Source organism: Hyalella azteca, unplaced genomic scaffold (genome assembly GCF_000764305.2).
Source record: "Hyalella azteca isolate HAZT.00-mixed unplaced genomic scaffold, Hazt_2.0.2 contig12157, whole genome shotgun sequence".
NCBI classification, from domain to species: Eukaryota; Metazoa; Arthropoda; class Malacostraca; order Amphipoda; family Hyalellidae; genus Hyalella; species Hyalella azteca.
The window spans coordinates 13495-36036 of NW_025942121.1; the positions used below are offsets into that span (position 1 = coordinate 13495).

General features: G+C 37.8%; 1 protein-coding gene across 1 annotated transcript; it reads right to left on the bottom strand.

The window, feature by feature from the left end:
- Nucleotides 1-9254: 9254 nt before the first annotated feature.
- LOC108672659 lies at nt 9255-21047 on the bottom strand. Its single transcript, XM_018160361.2, has 8 exons — nt 21001-21047; nt 19640-19717; nt 18496-18602; nt 15053-15243; nt 12502-12667; nt 10676-11794; nt 10298-10406; nt 9255-9436 (listed from the first exon to the last, which is right to left on the bottom strand). Exons 1-8 carry the CDS (start codon nt 21032-21034, stop codon nt 9285-9287), a joined length of 1956 nt encoding a protein of 651 aa, XP_018015850.1. The 5' UTR covers nt 21035-21047; the 3' UTR covers nt 9255-9284.
- Between the last annotated feature and the right edge of the window lie 1495 nt (nt 21048-22542).

Here is a 22542-nt window from a genome sequence, read left to right on the forward strand (position 1 = left end):
TACTGATCATTACACAGTTCTTGGAGCTCTGAAAAGGGCATATAGCAAGCAATGTAATCACTGTGAATATTCTTCATATCGATGAAAAGTAACTCAAATAGAATTAATAAATTTGAATTCGGTCCAGTGGTTTGTCTGGGTAATATGTGATAGTTTTGGGCTAAGTAAATTGAATTGAAGTTATTATGTCTTCCACGGGTGTAAAAACTATCAGCAGGTTTTTGATGTTTATATGTTGCAATATCATCCTAAATGAACAATTTTTTCTTCCTAAGATCTATGTTATTTGGATCAGGTACAGTAGAAGCATTGTCAAAGTATTCGATTGCTCATTTTTCAAGCATCTTTTGGATAAATTTTCAAGATGTTCATCAATATTGTCATTGCCGTTGGAAAATAAGTAAATGCCTTCAGATTTATTGTATCCCTTATGAAAAGTATTTAAAAATTTTCACTGTTCCCTTTACCATGTTTTATTGGTATCGTAAAAATGTGGCCCAGTGGTCACAGAGTACCAAGATTGGCGCAGAGAGGCGCGGGTTCGATCCCAGCTCTGTGCGCCAGTTTCTGATCAGAATCGGCAAAGAGGCCGGGCAGTTAAAAGCACAGCAGAATTTGAATTAGTGAGTTGTGAGTTTGAGACCGCAACAAGCGGTGGATGTTATGCGATGTTAAGAATTGGCGACAGGTCTATTGCCTAATAAACGCTGAAACCGCTATTATTTACTGGGCGCAATTAATAGCGCAATTATTTACTGGACGCAATTAAATTAATATGAAGCCCAGTGGTTACAGTTTAGAGTACCAAGATTGGAGCAGAGAGATGCGGGTTGGATCCCAGCTCTGTGCGCCGATTTCTGGTCAGAATCGGCGAGGAGGCCGGGCTGTTAAGCAAAGCAAATTGTGGCAGTGAATTGCGAGATCGAGACCGCAACAAGCTGTGAATGTTCTGCGATGTTAAAAATCGGCGACAGGCCTACGGCCTAATAAACGCTGACACCGCTATTATTATTATTTTTATTATTATTATTATTATTATTATTATCATTATTATTATTATTATTTTATTATTATTAATATTATTATTATCATTAATATTATATTATTATTACTATTATCATTATTATTATTAAAACAACTTTTATCCAGGTTGATGGGTTGACTTGCAATAAAGGAAAGTCTTCTTGAAATCGATAAAGTTCTCCAATTGCAACTTCAGTAGCAATGACGTTTTTCCGCTGTTCGTTCTTCCAATTATAAGACACATCAGACTTGGAGAAGGAAATGCAAATTGTTCTTCTGTTTATTTTTATTTTCGTCTTTTCACTTAAAGAGCATTTCTTAAAGTTTTATTTCTAAAATCTTTTTCAATTTCAATTTATTTACTGGAATTATAAGCTGATTTATTTCGGTGGAGAAATGATGAATATCACAGCGGATATTATCACCAATCTGCAGCTGATTAATATTTCCAGAATTGAGCATCACCTCTCATTGGACATTTGTTATTAAGTCTTCCATTTTATAGGCGATCTTATCAAAGCCTTTTTTTCTCCTCACAGGCTGTCTCGAATGACAACAGCGCGTGAATGAGCAACCTTCTTCTAAGTTTGATTTATTTCCATCATAAATCACTCGATATTTTCGAGTATTTTTAATGGGCTCATCACATTTGACTAGATAGAATGACTTTTCTCAACCAAACCGTAAATACATTAAGTAGAGTGAATTGTAAATCTTTTGTTTATCAATCATTTTGTATGGTACATAAGCTCTCATTTTCATTGCCAAGCTTATAAATGCATGTGATAAATTTAAAAACTTAGTTTAACGTGTATATTTCACCAAAATCACAGTAGAGTTCACTAGCACATGCTTGTTCCAAGATTGATTTTTCCTCAATTTTTGCAAGTCGTCCAGAATTTTTTACAAGTCGTCATCTGCTCTTGTTTTAACACCTTCAATAAACGCCTTGAATCCAACCAGAATTCGGTGTATTGATGATACTTTTTCGTCTGGGGATTTCAAAATAATCATTTGTTTTTGCAATTTTGATCCTACTTCAGTCATTTCCCAAATTAATTTTAAGCCAAGATTTTCCTATTCTGTTTCAATATTAATCATTTCTTGAGTTACGTTTTGTCAAGATTTTCTAATTTCATCATTTTCTGAGTTATTTTTCCATCAAAAGTTTCTACTATTGATTTTACTGCAGGCAATTTTATCTCGAGAAAGTTAATGTGCATCATGACACTCTCTCCAACAACATCTATTTTTTTCTTGATCAATTCTGAATTTACATGAACATCTAAGACTTTAACGACTTCCTCGTCGACAAAATTTTTACATGCAGCATCCTTCTCTTCAATTGGACAGGAGATATTTGCAATGCTTTGATAATAAGAGTTTTTTAGCGTCAAGGTATCGAAAGCCAATGCCTGTTGTACCTCTCAGCTGTGATATGGATGCACCAAATATCTTAATATTTGAAAGCACAATTTTGTGGGTATAAAGAAATTTATCCTTGAAATAAACTTTTGAGTTATTAATTTAACTTAGCTTCAATAAATTTAAACTTCTAATTGAAAAGCATAACAAAACCCTTTCATATGTTAGCGATGTATATGTTCCCCTTCCATAATTTTAATCAATTTTCTAAGAAAAAGAAGCGCCCATAGGGGGAGTAAAGACCAAACTTGTACTTCGCATCGGAGATGATGTGGGTGTCACAGTGTTCTCGTGGGACTAAATTTTGCATTTACCAGAAATAAACAACATCATCATGCAACCACTCTATTAGTTTGTCGCAACGCCCTCATCTCTTGATCATTAACCTACTGCATCAGACTCTGCATCAACGCGTTCAGCCGCGTTAGTCGCTAATGGAGTTTTTTAACAATTAATTACTAGGTCAAATAACTCCCCTCATAAATAAGGAATAAGTCTGAAATTTGGAATGCTATCCTGGCTAATTATTTTCAATACGTAGATATTAAGATACATTATGTAAACTTTTTATTTCAACTGTTATCAGGGAGGATGAAATTTTGCACCTCGATGTTTGTAAAGCGTGTGACTTTTCTAGCAATTTCTCCATATACGTCGTTTTAACTATTTATTCTTTATTGATCACCACCTCAAACATTAGATATAAGCACTTGAAGCCCAAAGGTAGGTGAAACTTCCGTAGATTAAAGCACGACCAGAACTTTGGTTGTCATACTCTCCTGCAGGCGCAGACAAGAAATCTTCTCTTCAAGGTAAACATGCACTTTTTTTCCCCAGCCCACTTCGTAGTCTGGTCTATGAGCGTCATGATCGTATATGAGCGTAATTATATTTTTAAATATGAAGAGATTGAATGCAAAAACAACACAGTTTAGTAGGGCATCGTGGGGCAGCGCACCCCCCACTTTTTTAAACTAAATTTTTGATGAAGTTTTAATTGATACGATGTGGTTCTTTGTTTTTTTAAAGGTACGACTAATGAGGAATGTATGATGTGAATTAGACGCCTATAGAGTTATTTACTTTTTAATGAAACACCATTTTGTAAAAAGTGTCAAAATGGGCCCATTGACCCACCACTGGGGCAATGGGCCTATGGGCTTGGGGCAAGGCAACCACCCTTGGTCCCTTTACCACAATTGCATATTTTTTCGTTTACAAATGATAAAACAACACTATACAATTAAAAATAAAAAAAATGTAATAAAAAATATGACATTCATTCATTTATTAACAACTCAAAAAATAATATCCTTAGCTTGAAAAAATACTCCTGGCTTAAAAAATCTATCACTGACGTGAAGAAAAATATTTCATTGACATAAAAATGTATATCCTTGACTTGAAAAATATATCCTTGCGATAAAAAACTCGTCCTTGACATGAAAAAATATATTCTTGACTAGAAAAATATATTTAGTTGATCAGAGAAAAACTTCGTTCCAGTTTCGTCCATAATCCAGATATTATGTGCAGAGAATTCGTGCCTAATCGTGATTTCAGCCAACACCATAAAAACTCATCAACTTTTGACTCATTGGTGTTGACTGAAAACTTTTGGCAAGGCAAGAGTCAATAACGCGATAAGGGGTCATAAATAAACATAACTAGAGACTAAACCTGCTGCCTTGAGGCGGCAAATCAAAACATCATGCAATATGAAGTGTAATTTGTAATTCAAAAAGCTAGTCATAGTTTTGAAAAAGTCATTGAGACAAATCTGATGATGTATAACACAAGACTTCACCATGGGCGCTTTAATTGCCCCGCGACACGCGTGGGCCCGTTGCCCCACTAGGTGTCATTTCAATTTATATCGTGTCAACATTTTATTTTAAAAGCTAATAGTCTAAACTTGATCCCAAAATTATCCCTATAAATATTACTTTCAAAATTTTAATTCACATTAATTTCTAAAGCTTCATCTACAGTAATCGAAATCAGTTTTATTTAGCAGCAAAAAAAATTTTATATGGGCATAAAGAGTTATTCACCAATAACTTAATAACGCAAAACGTAGAGCCGTACACTTCATCCCAGTGAAACTGTCGGCCGGCGGTAGAGAAGCCGCATGGTTGAATTAATTAATTCAACCATGGGTCAACCTTATATAGTTCAACCATGCTCTATACAACCCACCGCTGATCGAAGATACCTCGTCAGTTAGCGGGAACTTCACTAACTAAACATAAAGACAAAACAAACTTTTATTAAACAGAGAAATTTAAAAATAAAGATAATTATCCAAAATCATTCATTGATGTACAGCTAGCGTAAGACAGGCTAATACACAATACAGAAAGGTTTAATTCAACCCCTACAACAGCATATTTTATACGTGCTACTTCTGCAAGCTTCTAATATACAGTGGTGAATGTAGGAGGATCTTCTTTTGAACTGTCCGTCAGCAACAAAATTTCTGGGGATGGTGTTATTTCGGAGACAATGCTTGAATCAATTGACAGAATGAATAATTAAAAAAAGTTTTTTAATATTAAAAATATTTAAACCAATTTTTTTAATATTTAATAATAAAGTAAGAAAAACTTTGTACATGTGTAACATCGGAGAGACTGGCCTCTTTAGAAGTGATGTCTTAAAATATTAATTTTTAAAACATATTTTAAACATGCTTCTTCTGCAATTTTTGAATATACAGTCAATGTAGGAGGATCCTCTTTCAACTGTCCGTCGGCAACGAAATTTCTGGGGTTACTGTGATGTCAATGAAAAATTGCTTTGCCACATATTTGTTCCAGAACATTCGAGGTGTGGCATGTGCATCGAATGTTCATGATCTGAGGTTTGTTATTTGCCATCTGACACCACCTTTATTCGAGGCGTAGCATGAGCACCCACATAAACGAATGCTGGACCTTAAAATTCGATCGATGCCATCGAGTATCTAAGGCCGGTCCACACGCTCAGTTTTACACAACGATTTATCGCGCAGTTCTAAGTCGGAATGAAATCGTTGCCATTTTTAGCACGTCCACGCGGTGCCGACTTATCTGTGCAGTGTGCTCAGTTTTGCGCGATCTTGCCAAGGAGGAGGCAGTATTTGGTCAATTTTGGCATTGTGCCATGTTAAAAAAAAAGATTGGATCATTTAGGAAATGCGGGGTATCAAAATACCAGAAAGATGGCATGGATATGTCATCTTCTCCGGCTCCAGATGGAATCGATTTATTAATTTTTTCCCAATTATTTACGGTAAAAAGTCCTCAAATTTTTACAGCTGTTTCTCGGTTCGCGCTTTCATCGATTTATTCGAATTTTTGTACTAAGCTCTAATATGTCTCCAAATTTTTTTCCCTGTTACTATAGTCGTTGGATTTTACTCTCCAAATGCAAGGAAAACGTTCGTATAGACTATAGAGCAATAAATTCCCGAGAACATTACCGAAGTTCCGCCATTGTCGCCAGAATAATTGAAATTGAGCACAAATTGAATCGGAAAATGGTGCTACCGTCTACACGTTCCGACTTATCTGCGCAGTTCATCGAAATCTATGCTCTGGAGCTCAGATTTATCTGCAACTTTGCATTTTTCCCGCCGGCTTCAAAGCTGCGCAGTTTTCCCGTCCCCACGCAACGTTTTATCTGCAACGAGTAGAACTGCGCAGACAAATCATTGTGTAAAACTGAGCGTGTGGACCGGCCTTAAGGTGGTGCTTGAGAGCCGCGAGGTCCCGGACAGGTTCCTAAGCAGTTCTTCACTAATTAGGGTGAACTTTACTCCACTCGTAAATGAGATGACGATCTGAAATTTTCCATACTTATCTAGGTATTTATTTACAATCCGTGTAAAGGAACAAAAAATATGTAAGCTTTGTATAACACCAGTTCATATTACAGTGAAAGACATCGGTATTTCTTTGACGATGTGGCGAGAGTAGGGGTGTCAGACATGAGTGTGTGAAACCCTCACAAATTCCCCCGCACATCTATCCCCTCTAACAACCCTCACTGCGGTGCCACAACCTCCATTTTTTTCTCCATGCCCATGCTACAAACATCGAAGCCAGTGTCGCTCTATCGTTACGAGCTAACTATTGGTCTATGCACATCCAAGTTGTATTCTGTTAATATAATTTGTTCACTTTATTTATCACAAGTTAAATAAAATATGTTATTCAGTTGAAAGAATGGGTATCAAAGCCTAAATTATTTTTTGCCATGATGAATTTTACAATAATCACGTCCTTGCTTGAACCGGAAAAATTAAATAAATAACATGGAAAAAGATTTAAAATGACGGCACATCATTATAAAATGACGGCACTGTTGTGAGCTTGTACTGTGGTCCAGCCCTACGCGGCCTGAGCTAGCACGCATTCTTACGGCATCGCGTCGGCCAGACGTAAGATAACCAGCCCTCTCGCGTCTCGGCAGCAAACTCGAGCAAGCTCGCTGTGGAGTTCGGGCGGCTTTGAATACAAACCCACCACATCTCATTGGAAAACAGCGAGTCTCAGACCACTTTGCGGTCTAAGCTTTCTTTCTCAGTCGCAAAATATTAGCTATGTATTCGCGAAATTCGTTGGTATCGAATTTTAAAAAATTTATAAGCAAACTGTGGAAATACTATAGCTCTAATGGGTGTAAAACTGTCGTTATAAGATGAAAAATTACTAGAATAAATGAATAAGTCACACCTAGAAACCCAGTTTATATAGAGTTGTACATAGATTGAAAGAAAATAAAGTATACGTCAGTACTTGAGTAGGGTAACTATGCTAAACAGTGATTCTGCTAATTTTAGGTCGGGTATTCTGGGTTAAAGCTGTTATAGGCAAGTGTTCTGCATACCCAGGATAAGTCTCAGATTTTTATAAAAAAATAGTTACCAAAGTTCCCTGACGGTGATTACAAATATTGGAAGCACTCGGTAAGGTGTCGATTGGTGAACAGTGTACAACCATATTTTGATTGCCAAGATTCAAAATAACATTGTGGGTAAACGATCGGAAGCCTGTGATTTAAGCTGTTTATGAAAACTATAATGATAAACCTAATAATTATACTACTAATACCTCTTGCATAAATATATGAATACTCGATCAGTTACGATTTTCGATACAGTTTGTTGTTTCTCCATAAACACCAGCCATCTCATTTTACTCGACTGTTATTTTTAAAACTGCTAATGAACACTAAGTTGTGTAATGTAACCAGTAAAGATGCTGCTATTTTATCAACAGAAAAATTTTTCTCTGAAGATATTGGTTCATGATAATTTAATGTGAGTTTTTAATTTTTTTTATTCTTTATTCACACAGGAGCACACAAAAAATACATAACAAGAGAACATCGAAGATTTGAAGAAAAAAATACAAAATGCTTCCTTGTGAATGCCTATACAAGCTAAAAAGCTTCACAGGCGACACATGTGATATTACTCTCAATAGAACAACACACAATGACAATGAGACAAGCCAACAGGGAACAGAAAGTGCATAAAGCATAAAAATCCTAATAAACTACCATTTGATAAAACTGATATGAGAATAAGCAGCTTAACGACTAAAAATGAATATAACAAAGGTAATAACAACCCTACCTAAAAGACAGATACATCTAAGACGAAAAGTCAAAACAATGTTGACTTACACCATAATATTTATCAAAGATCTTATTAAGAGAGGCAATCACTAAAATCTCACATGATAATCGAAGTCAAATTAAGACTGGGTAAGAATAAAATCGCGGAATTTAATCTTTAAATTGAATTTAGAGCAATCTAGTTTAAAATCGTCAAGCAATTCATTAAAATATTTTACAGAATTAAAAACAATACCGTTTCTTTCAATTTCTATCCAAACCGGGGGTAAGTTAAAGCGCATGCCCCCGGTATCATGGGAATGTTGAGGAACAAGAGAGGCGAATGCAGAAATAAAAAGACGTTCATCATGGAAGAGTGCCCTATTCATTAATTTTAAAAGCTGACATTTGCTGATTTGCACATATCGTCAAGTTTTAAAATTTTCGACTGCTTATATAAGTTATATAATACATTAGTACGAGTCAATGGATATTGTCCTCATCATACCTAACCCGGAATATTGTACGCAAAGATTTATTAATTAAGGTGATGGCCCGTTTCTTTGAATTAAAAGGTACCCCACCCCAGATTAGAAACGTGTTTGATAGTTTAGGTAAGGAGAATGAGTAGAAAAGCGTTCTTAACGATGGAAAGGTAAAACACTTGATAGAGCACGCAAAACTCCGTGGGCTTTACTCAGCCTCTGACAGACTTAGTTTATGTGTTTATTGGAGGAAATCTTATTGTAGATTATTAAGCCAAGATATTTAAGATATCGCGTAGAAAAGAAACGGGTCTGGGAGTAAAACGCATCAACTTTGTCTCAGCTGTGTGAGCCACAAGCCTGTTTTTTAAGAGCCATCTAGACAAATTCACTGCTAGCTCCGAAATATAAGCACACGCTTCATCGTAAGAACTTCTCGAGACATAGAAAACGGCATCGTCGGCAAAAAGCTTGCAGTTCCCGATAAAATACGAGGCGATATCATTGATAAAAATATTAAAGAATAAAGGCCCAAGTACAGAGCCCTGTGGTACACCTATATTGATGGGTCCTATGGGAGATTTGAACTCGTTCAATGCAACAAACTGCTCTCTGTTCGCTAAGTAAGACTGGATAAGTAAATGGAATATAATAGTAAAGGAAATTATAATAATAAGGAAGTTATAATAGTAAAGGAATCATAATAGTAAAGGAATTATAATAGTAAAGGAAAATGCAGTTATGGCGTTACCTAGACTGGCGACAGATACAGAATTTTTTTAGATCCGTCTCTTCGATACAAGCGCTTTGGTTTCCATATTTATTTATCCGAGAAATGTCACCTAAAACTTGCAATGAGGAGTCCCGTTTGATGATCGATCCTTCGAAGTTTCCGCCTCCTGCACAAAAAAAAAATTCTGGTGATGTTGGTCCTAACCATTCAAAATGAGAGTAATTATTATTGCGAAATCCAATTGTCTTAAAAGGCAAATTTTCAGCAATAGTACGTATGGAGTGTTCCTATTTTAAGAGCAGCGATCAGGGAACAGCACCATAAGTTTACTGGAAGATGTAGATTTTAAAATTATTTACGCTAGTGCAACTATTTTTTTCAATGTATTTGTTTGAAAATAAAACGAAAATTAATATATTATTCGTAATCTTCTCTCCTCTCGCAATTAGTGATGAAGCCCCAACTGTTATTTTATGCCCGCGATATGTAACATCGGCATTGGTTGTTTTGAACTCAAACTCGGCATTTCCACGTTTGCAAGTATGCCATTAATTAAATTGAAATCTTAGGGGAAATTTTTTTAAGCACTAAATCATCATATCCAGCACAAAATGAATATCTTTTTCCATAGCCCATAATCAGAAAGATTATGTAGAGAATTTCATTCCAGAAAACTGCCTGCTCCTCTGATATAATTAAAAACAGACTAGACGAAGCTATGCAGGAGCATATGTTCAGTCTTAAAATGCCTAGCAAATTACGGACCAGGCAATAAGTCCAGCAGCTATCTCAATCAATCGTCAGTTATGGAAAGATCGGGTTCCAAAGGCCGGATCCCTTGTGAATCAAGTCACGAAAAATTCAAGAATCGGCAACAGGCCATGGGCCTATTTCTTCAATGCCGACACTTCTATTCTATTACTTGCAGCAATACCTTTGAACGGAATGAATGGAATACTTTCAGAGGTTCAATTATTCCAGGAATACGATAACGATTGAATTTATTCTTACAACAATTAACTCTCACCGGGCGTGGTTTCTATCATCACGAAGTACGTCGTCCACTTGTTCAGTTTTCCCCGGACGGTGCCTGCTCCAAATTCCTCGTGATTCTGGAACTCTCGTGCGCTAATGATCTGGCATGAGAATAAATCTCAGTGAAAGACATTAATATTGTGGCTACCGCGCGTTACATTCCGTTGGAAGATGCAAATATGCATGAAAGCCAAATGGATAAAACAATTTAGAACTTTGCACCTTGCTACGTTAATTAACGGAGTGATTTCATGGCTAACATGGGAACCAAATGGCAACTACATAATCATATTTCATATCTATTTTAGTGTGATCATATATGAGATAAATATCAAACATAAAAACAAAAAAAAAAATATTCTGAACGTACGCTTTTCATTTTTAACGGAGTACACCCAGGATGATCTTCAATCAGTTTATTGATTGCATGCGTGAGAACTTGAGCCGCTAGTTTTACGTCAGAATTTTTAATGTCTGTAGGCACGGAAGATTGGCAGGCGCAGTAATGCCAAGGAATATGAATTGATTCACACGTCCTGTTATTTGGAACCTCTAAAAATAGGCTTTGGCCGAGTCCATCAGGGGTTTTGAGGTCTAATGAGGCATTATAGGCACCGTGCAAGATGTCGAGGAGGGTGCTGTGGAGGTCATAGTTGTTCGTCAAGCGTCGTTGGTTTACCACCAAGTTACTCCATGTGCCTGGATATTCATCTTTGAACCATGGAGGGAATATCATTGTTACAAAAGGTAGCCTTTCTTCCAACGCACCGAGGTAGGTAGACCGTATTTTGCCAAATCTTAGGCCGTGGTCACTGAAGAAAAGCAGAATTGTGTTGTTGCGATGAGGAGATAGCGAAAATTCCTTTAGGAAACGTAGTGTTGGATGATCAAGGGGAGCTGCTTTTTCGTTGTAGTCGTGAGTGTAAGTTGTAGTCCAGAAGAATCCAAACACAGGTACTTTGTCAGATAGATTATCTAAAGCCCTCATAATGTGATCATAAACTACCTCTGTGCTAGAATGGAGTCCATAGCAGTAGTGATTATCGGCTTTTGGGTGGCCGATCTCCTTTTCAGAGATCAACATATACGGGCGAAAATAGAAATCAACTGGAGGTTGAACAAAACCCATTCTACTTGGGGAGCCCATCCTCATACCTGCAGCATCTTCCGAGTACACCGTTGCGTAGCCTTTAGCAGAAAAGTTTTTCCAAATTAAGGGACAACTGTCGAAGTATAAACTTCCATTCTTGTAGCACTCCAGCTTGGAGCTTCTGAGGTCTTCTGCGCGATTACCCATGATGATTGGTAAAAGGTTAACCAGAGTATTGTCAGCTACTTTATTAAAGCCCATAAAGTCTGAGGTGCTAGGGTCGTCCGATAGAAATTGGAATGTCTTGGGTAAGAATCTTCTCAAATTTTGACGAGAAGTTGAATCGAACCCCATTAAGATGAAGTTTAGTGGGAGTGTCTTACGCGGCTTCATACGTTCCTGTCAAGGCAGGAAATAGCGCGTTAATATTTTTTAACATGAAATTTAACACGTTTTGAAGCCATTTGCGAAACTTTGGATACTCAAGTTAGACAACGAGGAGAGAAGAGACCATAAGTAGGAAACGCGTATACAGTATACTCAATAACGAGCAGCTAAATTTCTCACTTAAAAAATGTATATTTCATTCAAACTTTGTTGTACGTGCTAGAGGTCAGCAAGCCCAACTTAGTACAGCTTAAGTTCAACCTCCACGCTGCATTTCGTATTCCATGTCGCGGGCATGAATGCTAGAAGCATAGTAGCCTACTAAGTTAAGTACTTGAAGCTACAGCGCCCAAGTCCACAGCAACTGCTTAATCCTATTTCGTCTTCCTGGATGCATAAACTGCACAACGGTGCATTTTTTAAAAACTCTCTAACACCCGAGGAGGTTACTCAGGTTAGGCAGGCCATTGGATGCCAGATGGTGGAAAGTTTGGGTAAGTATGGAAGTAGGGACATATGCCATGTGGCTTAAACATCCATGAAAATGGGAGTGGCTTATACATTTGCTGCCGACGTTCGGCGACATGGTTTAAGCAGAGTGTAGCTGGTCTCCGGTAATGTGTGTCAGAGTTGACCTGATGCATTTAGATTTTAGAGTAATATTCATTCCGGTATAAGTGAAGAAAATGAAATGAATTTCAGTTTGCTACTTAACTCACTTTGTGTGCGGCAATTTTGTCTCCAATTTTGTCCGTGTGAAAGAAGTAGTGTACATTCTTGTAGCATGATGTGGAATTCGAGTTGCTCTTGGAGCAGACGACCAGTGCGGCGTCTGTTGTGACTTCGTATGAAGTTATCTTGCTGATCGGATGACACTCACTTTTTCTGCTCGAGACGAACCGAAACATTATAAATAGTTTCTTTATTATAAATGTATGCATAGGCATCGCCATAGTAATAATCTGCGTGGTTATCTTTTGCTTGGAATATCGACACAGAGAAGCTATTCCTAAAATCGCACTGGTTCCACTGGGATGCAATAATCTTCAAAATATGAACAGTTGACAGAAAAATTTCATTTCCATCCATGACCAGATCATAAGACTTGATACTAATCAAAATTTAACATAGCAAGTTGAAATTTTTTATTGCTGTTTTAGGGTTGAACATTTGGGGCGCATAACGGAGGCCAGCTTTAAACATAACATAACATAGCAATCTCGGCGCTGAAGCGTAGGCCTGATGTGACCTGTCGCAGACTCTTTTCCTTTTTGTGCCTTGTTCATAGAAGATCTAAAATCATGTCATTTGACCGGATCTTTTCATGACTGACGATAATTTGAAGTAGCTACTAGACTTCCACCGAGTTCGAAAAGGTGCTAGGCATTTCAAATCTGTACATATATTTTTCCATAGCTTTATCCAGTCTGTTCTTGAACGCGTTCATACTTGGAGCGCCCACGATGTCATCGGGGAGGCTGTTGTTGTTGTTAGCTTTGTTTGAGATGTGTAGATGACCTCCTGCGGGCCAACTGTCACATCTGGACATGGCAGTGTTGATGGCTTTCTTGGGTCTCTTCCTCAGCAGCAGACATGTTTCATTGGCTTGCAGGTGGAACAGCAACTACTTCCAAATGGCCTGGATGATGCTCGCTGTTTCCCTGCTTTCAATCGGGGAGGCTGTTCCACATGCCGGTGATTCGAAGCGAGAAGAAATTTTGTCGCGTGGAGAAGTTGCAGCGCAGTTTTTTTAGCTTATAGCCGTGGCCCCTGGTGTTGGTTCTTGTTTCAAATTCTGGTAATCCTTTTGGGACCTTTTATAAGCCATGAGTATACTGTATACTTGTATGCTTCAATGAAGTCCCCACGCAGACGTCGATAACTGAGGCTTGGAAGCTTCATAATCTTCAATCTTTCTTCATAGGACTTGCCCTTCAAGCCTGGAATTATCCTTGTTGCTCGTCTTTGAACATGCTCTATTAAATTTTTGTCCTTTTCAAATCTCGGTGACCATACAACGTTTCCAAACTCTAGATTCGGGCGCACGACAGCAACAAACAACTGCTTCATCGCTTCTGCATCTAGGAACTCGTATGAGCGTCTGATTAGTCCAAGAAGTTTGTTGGATGTGTTAGCTTTCGTTTCAATAAGCTTAGAAAATTTCAGCTCCTTGTCGACATAAACTCCGAGATCTTTTTCCACACTAGACTTTTCAATCATTACTCTCTCGTTGCAACCATGTCTTTTCATACTGTAATCTTGCTGTTCATTGTACTTCCCGAGGTGAAGTACTTTACACTTGTCAGCATTAAACCTCAACTGCCACGTATCAGCCCAGTTTACTAAACTGTCAATATCATTTTGTAATTGCGCTTTATTTGACGCATCCTTCACTGTATTATAATCTTTCGTGTCGTCGGCATACATGGAGCACACGCTGGATACTGCTTCTGGCAAATCGTTTATAAAAGCAACGAACAAAATAGGCCCAAGAATTTGCCCGCATTCACAGTTTATTCCTATTCCTTTCCGTATGGAAGATCACTGGAGATGTCAGTATATGAAGATCACTGGCAGTATATGAAGTTAACTGCTCAAAACCATAGCGCTGGATGTCCACAGCCACCAATTAATCATGCTAATTTTAAGAATTTAGCGCAGGCCATAAGACCCTATATTGGGCGCAAGGTGTAGGGGTTAGGCCATAAGAGGTTCACCCTTCTGCTAGTCTTCGGTCAAAATTACCTGAATTTTCGACCCATACCCGGAGGGCATATAGGGCGTATACCGGAGTGGGTGAGGCAGAATGCCGAAATGCCGGCTTATTAGCGAGCATGCTCATGTATTGGCTGAAGACATACGACCTCATAATCTTTATGCATGCAGCGTGTCACTGGTTTGGATTACGGTGTTCCACCGTATTCTGCGGTTTATAGTTCTGTGACCGAGTAAAGTTATTGCATGCTGAGGCCAGGCGTTGGTTGCTGGTCTTTTTTAATAGTAAAATAAGTGGCCTATGGTTGTGCCCCTGAAAATTTCAGGTATCGGGGTGTTCTCTTGTTTGACAAACTAGTATGTGAATGTTTTTGCATCACAACGTTCTGGACTATCGGGGTGTTGCGCGCAATTGTGAAGCGCGTGTGTCAACAACCAACAAAACACAGCTTCTATGGTCTCGTATTCTCTGTTGAACCAACCTATAATGGAAATCGCTTGATAGATTCTCTTGAGTAAAACTGATAACCATTATCTTCCATTACTAACACTCACTGGTAAGTTAAATCACAGTCGCCGTCGAATTTTTCCAGAGATTGTGGGTTTCTGACGATCTCGTGAACGCAGCAGGACAACGAATCGAGCGTCACATTGTAGCGTTGCAGCAACTCGGGGTCCTCACTGATCTTGATTTTGAATCCCTCGGTGTAGGTTAGGGGCCGTAAGTTATCAGGGTTGCAGATCATCTGTTTATAATTCAAAATAATAAAGCTAAATTTTTCTTCACTTGGCAAATAAAGTGCGTTATATGTAGTTAAGCTCTTTACTTGAAGTTTATGTGAAGAACTACACATTATTTAGTTAATGCTGAATAATAACTGAAGTTTCCAGACGATTGTAGTGTAATGACATGTAGATTATCATTGCAACGATAACTTTATTGAAACTCTAAAATGGCAGTATGAATTAATCGATTAATCCTCAGCAACCTAACGGTAAATCGCACATGTGAACAGAAGGAGGAGTTAAGTAACAAAGCTATTATTAAAATAATTAGAATTTCGTGAGAAGGAAATGAGTATAAATTTACTGAGAAAACGCGGGATGTGCTAATAGAATAACGATATAGAGCAGTGGTTCCCAAAGTGAACGATATCGCCCCCCTAAGGGCGGTGGAAAGATTTTGGGGGGTAAGGAAGAAGAGGGCGGTAGGGGAGCGGTAGTCCGAAGTCAATGTCAGAAGTTTGAACGTTTGTTAGACGATTTGTACACAACACGTGCAGCACATGACTCCATCGATGATTTTTTCAGTTTTTTTTAACCTAGCTCTCCTGGGTATACGTCTCGAACAAATTAAAGGCCCGACTCGCGGTCGGTCTCACGGCCAATTTCCAAATTCAATGATCAAGGAATATCTCTCAAACTAATAAACTTAACTCGATGAAACTTGATACACGTATTTAGTAGGACCAAACGATAATGTTTTACTCGTAAAAATTGTTTGAATTTTGCCATCGTTGGTTTTTGCCATTGTTATATGGCAATACGGGCCGAAATTCACAATGATCAAGTAATTTCTTCCAAACTACTGGACAGGTTCATACTGTAGTTTAAATAAATTTCTTGATCGCCGCGAATTTAAGTGACAAATTACCCGGCGATACGGGCCGAATATAAGGAAGTGTGAAATCAAGAATGACGGTGAAATGAAAAAAAAAACTCGCAAACGAAGGTAAAATCGAAAAAATTATAAGCAAAAAAATCACAGTTTGGTAGTTAGAATGTATATTCAAAATTTCGTTCAAATCTGTTCAATAGTTTGGAAGAAATTCTTTGATCACTGCGAATTTCGGCCTGTTTCGCAATATACGCGTAACTCACGAATTAAGGTGAAATTTAAAAAAATGCACGAGCTAAACATCACCTTTAGGTTATGATGAATGCGTGTTCCAGGTTTCATAGAGCTGCGTTCATTAGTTTGAGAGATATTACTTGATCATTGAATTTGGAGATTGGTCGTGAGACCGGCCACGAGTCCGGCCGCAAATTCGTCCGCGACGTCCTAGGTTTCTAGTACTGAAACAGTTAAAACAGCTGAAAAACATATTGGTTCACTAAATGGGGTTCTATTTGTGAAATACACATTTGTGTTTAACCTTTATCTTTTAACATTGCAGCGTACTAAATTTCAAGAAAGAGGGGTATGTTTTTATATGTCAATGGGGGCCGCCTGAAAAAGTTAGGGAACCACTGATATAGAGCGATGTAGGAAACAAGCTGGGTGGCCTGAAAGCATTTTTAGCGCATTTTCTCATTTATGGAAAAAAGGCGCTATTGTGCTCGTCATGTCCGTCCGTCCGTCCGTGACTTCCCGGACTGACGGACGAGAAAATGCGCTCTCTGTCACTCACTGCAGTGTGTACTGATCTAATTTTTTGCATAAATATAACGCCAGGAGGTGCGTGCTAAGGGCTGAAAAGTGGCCGTATATTTTCGGCGCTATTGTTTCAAGCAGTTCGCAGCTGGTGTGACGTCTATTGTGTCTAGCGTTGTCTGCAGCTTCGTAGCTCACAGACTACGTGTAGCTGTGCAGTGCGCATGTTTAGGCTGAGCTATGGTTCCGATGATGGTTATCAGTTTAATTTGTGGCCAACGGCTACACCCCCATTACCAACCGATAGTTGGTCAGTCATTCTTAGGGCATGTGAGCATCGCTTGCTAATTTTGCTCCTGCATATAATGAAAAAGTCGGGAGCCTGGTTTTTTAGTTTAGAATTACGTTACGGAAAACTGGTTGAGTCCAGTAATCTTGAAGTCAAGCATGATCTATTAGTCAAAAGTAACTCACTCTGTAGCGAATTTAATTTTTTGATCGTTTTATATACTATTGAATTTCGACATAAATCCTTGTTAACGACACAGATGCATAAAGTACGACTTTCAATCACTTCAAAAAGTGTAAATCTTAGTCTAACTAATATTTCGAAAATTATCGACTGTGAAATGCCATTGATTGAATCGAATAAAATTTAGGATGCGGGAGTCATAAAGAGTACATATTTTGTGATTTTATATTATTATTATAATATATATATCATATATTAATATTATATTATTCTAGGTTTGTGCAAAGGAATTCGCCAGCTGAGGAAGTGCCAGCTGTCAAATGAGAAACACAACTTCTTTCGCTTTCGTGTTTGTCAAATATACCTCAACTGAGATCACTTCTATGCATTTGAAAAATAAAATGTTAGCGGGGCCTGTTTATTTTAAAGATAATTCTTAATGAAATGAAGTTTTATAAATATTTAGATCTGGTATAAGACGTTGGCGCTTGCGGCAACTGAAATGCCACGCCTCGACTGATTGCTGCACTCCAACCGCCGCCAATCGGCGCTTCTTAGACATAGCGGTTCTCAACTAAGTGAAGAATGTCAACAGTATAATTTTTCTAAGTATTTGTGATCTTTCAGTCAAATATTGTAGGTTGATTGGATATTTTGAGGGATTACAATTTGATTTAAGGATCGCGGCATAAATATGATTGAAAACCTTTTGAAAATTCATGATTGAATGCAGTCCTGAAAACATTGTTCTCGAGTTTGCAGCGTACTGCTTTCACACAAGACTATTACTGTTGAAATTCAATGTCTGACAACGAGAGCAGTGAATTGGATTATTATCCAATGTTTGATTACCTTAACGACGATTACCTTGACGTGCTTACAGAATCGTAAGCACCGTCACGATGGGTCTATATAGATACCACTCGACCGTCAATGTTCGAAAAACGGAGAAGCCGCCGGCCTCACGGCCCCGGCCGTTGCAAAGTCCGCTGACAGCAGACCGTGCTTGCGTGACGGTCACCTCCTTAGAACTAACAACCCTTGGCGCCAATTTTGAGATCCTTATATACGCTAGAGTCTTGATAGAGTCTTGATATACAATACCAGAGAAATTTAAGTGCAAGGTTGAATGGCATCAAAGGACTGGCTAACCTTGCTGGGAGGTTTGATGAACATCTTAATGCTGTCATCGTTCGGGTCGTAGTCCGGTAATTTGCAAGATGGCGTGTCGACGAGATACCCCAGAGTCTTGAAATCATCTACAATGTAAATTCATTTATTATTAGAGAATAAATTGTCTGTTGAATATTCTTGATAGAATTTTAGATACATGGATAAAAAATTCATGACCCGATAATACATTGTTTATTCATGGTAATCTATAAAGATGGCTTACTTCAATGTCATGATTCAAATTCAACAGTAGAGCATCCCAGCTCTAACTTGGTCCAAACACAGCTGGGAATAAAATTGTGGACGGCGTCATTCAAAGATTGTTTGTGGGAACTTATATAAGGGTCTCGAATTTTGTCCTACCGCGACTCCATGCCACATTGAGATGGATTTCGGCATAGACATATATAAAGGTTTGACTCATTTACTGATTAGTCGATAACGTCTGTTCGAGTTCAGCCAATAAAAAGTATTTTCATCAGTTCGTTACGTAATTTTTACCTCTAAATTTACTGGGAACGAAAATTAAATGAAGCTGTCAACGGAAGTGCAACACGTTTGAAAAGGAGGGTGGAATGGAAGTAAATCAAGGAAAAGTGAATGAAGTCAGCATTATATACTAATGCCTTGCGAATGATCTGACGATGACCAGCTCATTGTAGCGCTTGTATTATAGGGAATAGAAACTAGACAAGTACCAAGAGGAAACCACCAATAAGAAAAAAGAATTGCATAGCAATGTTAGGAAGCCAAGCTTAAAATCTTTCACTGTGTGAAAACAAATTTAGTTATGTATAATTACTTCATAGCTAAAAACCTTTGACTAATGGACATAGAAGATATTGCTCTTGACATCTGTTTGTTGAATGCAGTTGTTACAGTTGTTTAGGCTTAGACATCGATCTGATGATAGGTATGAGATGATTGGTCAATAACAGTGAACTATTGCAGCGTAAGCTATCTGACACCTGCTTGTGCCATCTAATAGAGCTAGTAATCATGTTAATTAGTTTGCTTCAGTATCTATTAGAATGTAATGTAATAGCTGGATAGGTGAAATGTCGGTTTCATCAATTGTGAACTCACCTATAATATGAATTAAAATTAACTGGAGACACTGTACCTTTCAACAACGAATTATTCTGGTTATGCGCTAGTGGAACGATGGCTTTTTTGTCCGTCGTTGCAGAAGACGACACTTCTGCAATAAAATCGTATGCGGAAGAAAAAATTACAGGCATGTAATGATAGAAGTTTAATGGTAGATAAAATAAAATAAACAATATCATGTAAGCAAAGTGTAGAAACTCTTTCCATTGCCTTCTCGAAATGCCAATGCTTCTCATTCTAGAAAGGCTTCTCAAAATCTCACAAACTCAAATCGGTATTCATGAACATTTTAATTTTTATTCTCTCTTTCCGACCTCAATTTTGAAGTAGTGATTTTTAAATTTCATAAACATCCAGCACGATGCGATTTCATATAAACGTAATGAACATAAAACAAGAATTTAAAATTTGTTTCAAAACAAAGTCCTGTCGATCTGTAGACTTTACGCACGTTGTCGGCTACGATTGAGAACTTTGAATAATTACTAGTTGTAATGAGACTGCGTTCTTGCACAGTAAGTCCATTACAATCTAATATTTGGTACAATGCGTGACCGCTGTATTTATGTTCCATGATTATGAGTGGTCCTAAGTTTGTGGTGGCAAATAAACATATCATCATGGTTGAAACTACTCATTTTCAGTCCTTTGGGTCTTCTACCTCATAGTTAAATTGATTTTAGATAATTTTTACCTTTGCTAATATTTGCAACCGGTAAATTTATTTCCCGTGATCGGGACCGTGATTTTTCACTCACGTCCGTCATGTGATGACTTGAATTTCCTAAATTTTATTAGTAGATTCTGTCACGGAAATACAAAAATGTTGAAAGTTGCTATTAGGCCGTGCAGTTTGTAATTCACTATCTGGGTTTGGAAAAGTTTAGAAATGTGGTTCTAATGCCCAAGAATGTGTATCGTCCGATGCAGTCCTTTATTTTTTGTCGCATGTGCTTAATAGTGAACACGAATAGAAGTCCCAAACATTTGCTGACGATAAAAAATGCGTTTATGAAACTTGTCTGCCGATAAAAACGTATTTCTTCTAAAAAAATTAGCACTGAACTGAATGCATTTAAATTCCGTTGTGGGTAATATGATACTCTTAACTGATTTATCAGCCCTGCGTAATTACATGATACTTCAAATAATTTGTTAATATTAATAAATTACAAACAAAAAGCGTTTAGAAAGATATAAATGACTGTTGAAATTTTCAGCTTTATGTTGCAGAACTCGGATAAGACAACCTGAGATTCTGTGACAATTTATAGATAACGTCCTCTTGGAAATATTATTTTAGTATATATTAAATATTGTTATATTAATCTATATTATTTTATAGATAACGTCCTCTTGGAAATTACCACTTACTTGGGTGTGCTGCTGATTCCATGTGACGTTCCATTGTCAACCAGTAGATGAACGATACATAGACAAAACTAACAGACAGTATTAATGAATATTTTGCTATGGTTCTCATTTCTGCAGCTTCAGATGTGCTGATCACTTCGTGAAATAAAGAGAATAAATTATAACGTGGGAGTTAAAGCCATAAAAACTTTTATAATTTTGAATTGATTTTAAAACATTTCAAAAAAATCCTGTGAATCTTCAGTTTTTTCTATTATTTTTAAATAAATGTACCATTATTTTGCTTCTCTATATCGGAGTTGAAGGATATCTGCTTTGACAAGTCACTCCCTCGCAGAACTCTATTTCTTGCCTGATGACATCCACGCGCACATTACACGACTTAGAACCCGTTTGAAAATTGCTTCTGCCTTGTCTAGTACTCTGAAATCTGGCGAAGTGAGAGGTCTATGGAACTTACGTATTTGTTCAAATTAGCTCTGTCACGTACACGCACTTAAAATCTTTCTACTGCCGCGACCAGTAAAGTTACGTAACATTTTGGCGAAAACTTGGGCATGGGCCAAAACCTGCAGCCCGTCAGTGTATCCTAAGGAGTCATCAATTGAAGTTGTTGATTAGGTTGACCAGCTACTGTATCGCCTTGTGGTCTTAGTCATTCTTGTATGTGTTTTTTCATTAGTAGAATCAATATTTCCTCTATGTATAATTGCATATATAGGGAATAGCGGTTACGTGCGCGACGACTAAATTCTCTGACATTTGGTTTAGGTTTTCCACATCACCTGTGTTGAATGTAGTCCAGAACATTGGCGTATAATCTAAAAAGTTGTCACAATCTAAACATCGCCGTTTGGAGGTCAGGTTTCTATATTCAAATTTTCGTTCAAATCTGTACAGTAGTAAAGAAAAAATTTCATGCTCACTGCAAATTTCGGCACGTATCGTCATATAACTCACGAATGAAGGTGAAATCCCAAAAATATTCACGAGCTAAACAACCATTAGGTCTTTATGAATACTTGTACTTAATTTTATCGAGTTACGTTCATTACTTTGGTAGATAATCCATGCTCACTGAATTTGGACACGGGCCGCAACCCCGGCCGTAAATTTGTCCGAGTCTCCATGGCGAGATCGCGCAAAACTGAGCAAACTGCAGAGATAAGTCGGCACCATGTGGACGCTCTAAAAATTGCAACGATTTCATTCCGACTTAAAACTGCGCAGACAAATCGTTGTGGAAACTGAGCGTGTGGCTTGTGGGAAACTGAGCTTTAAGAATAACGCCTGTGTAAGAATAACGCCAGAATAACACGTGAAATTCGGTTCGGCGATTGATTTTCAAGTGCTGTTGACACCTGCAACCACTCGAAAATCACCGAGAGTGATTCACAGTAGAGCCTAGATTGATGACCCAGCGTAAACACATAAACTCAACTCGCCTAATTTACCTCCTGATTCTTAAGCGACTCGCTCATCATCACAAACATCGTCGGTATATCACCATTATCAACTTTTACCGTTCCATCCTTGCATGAT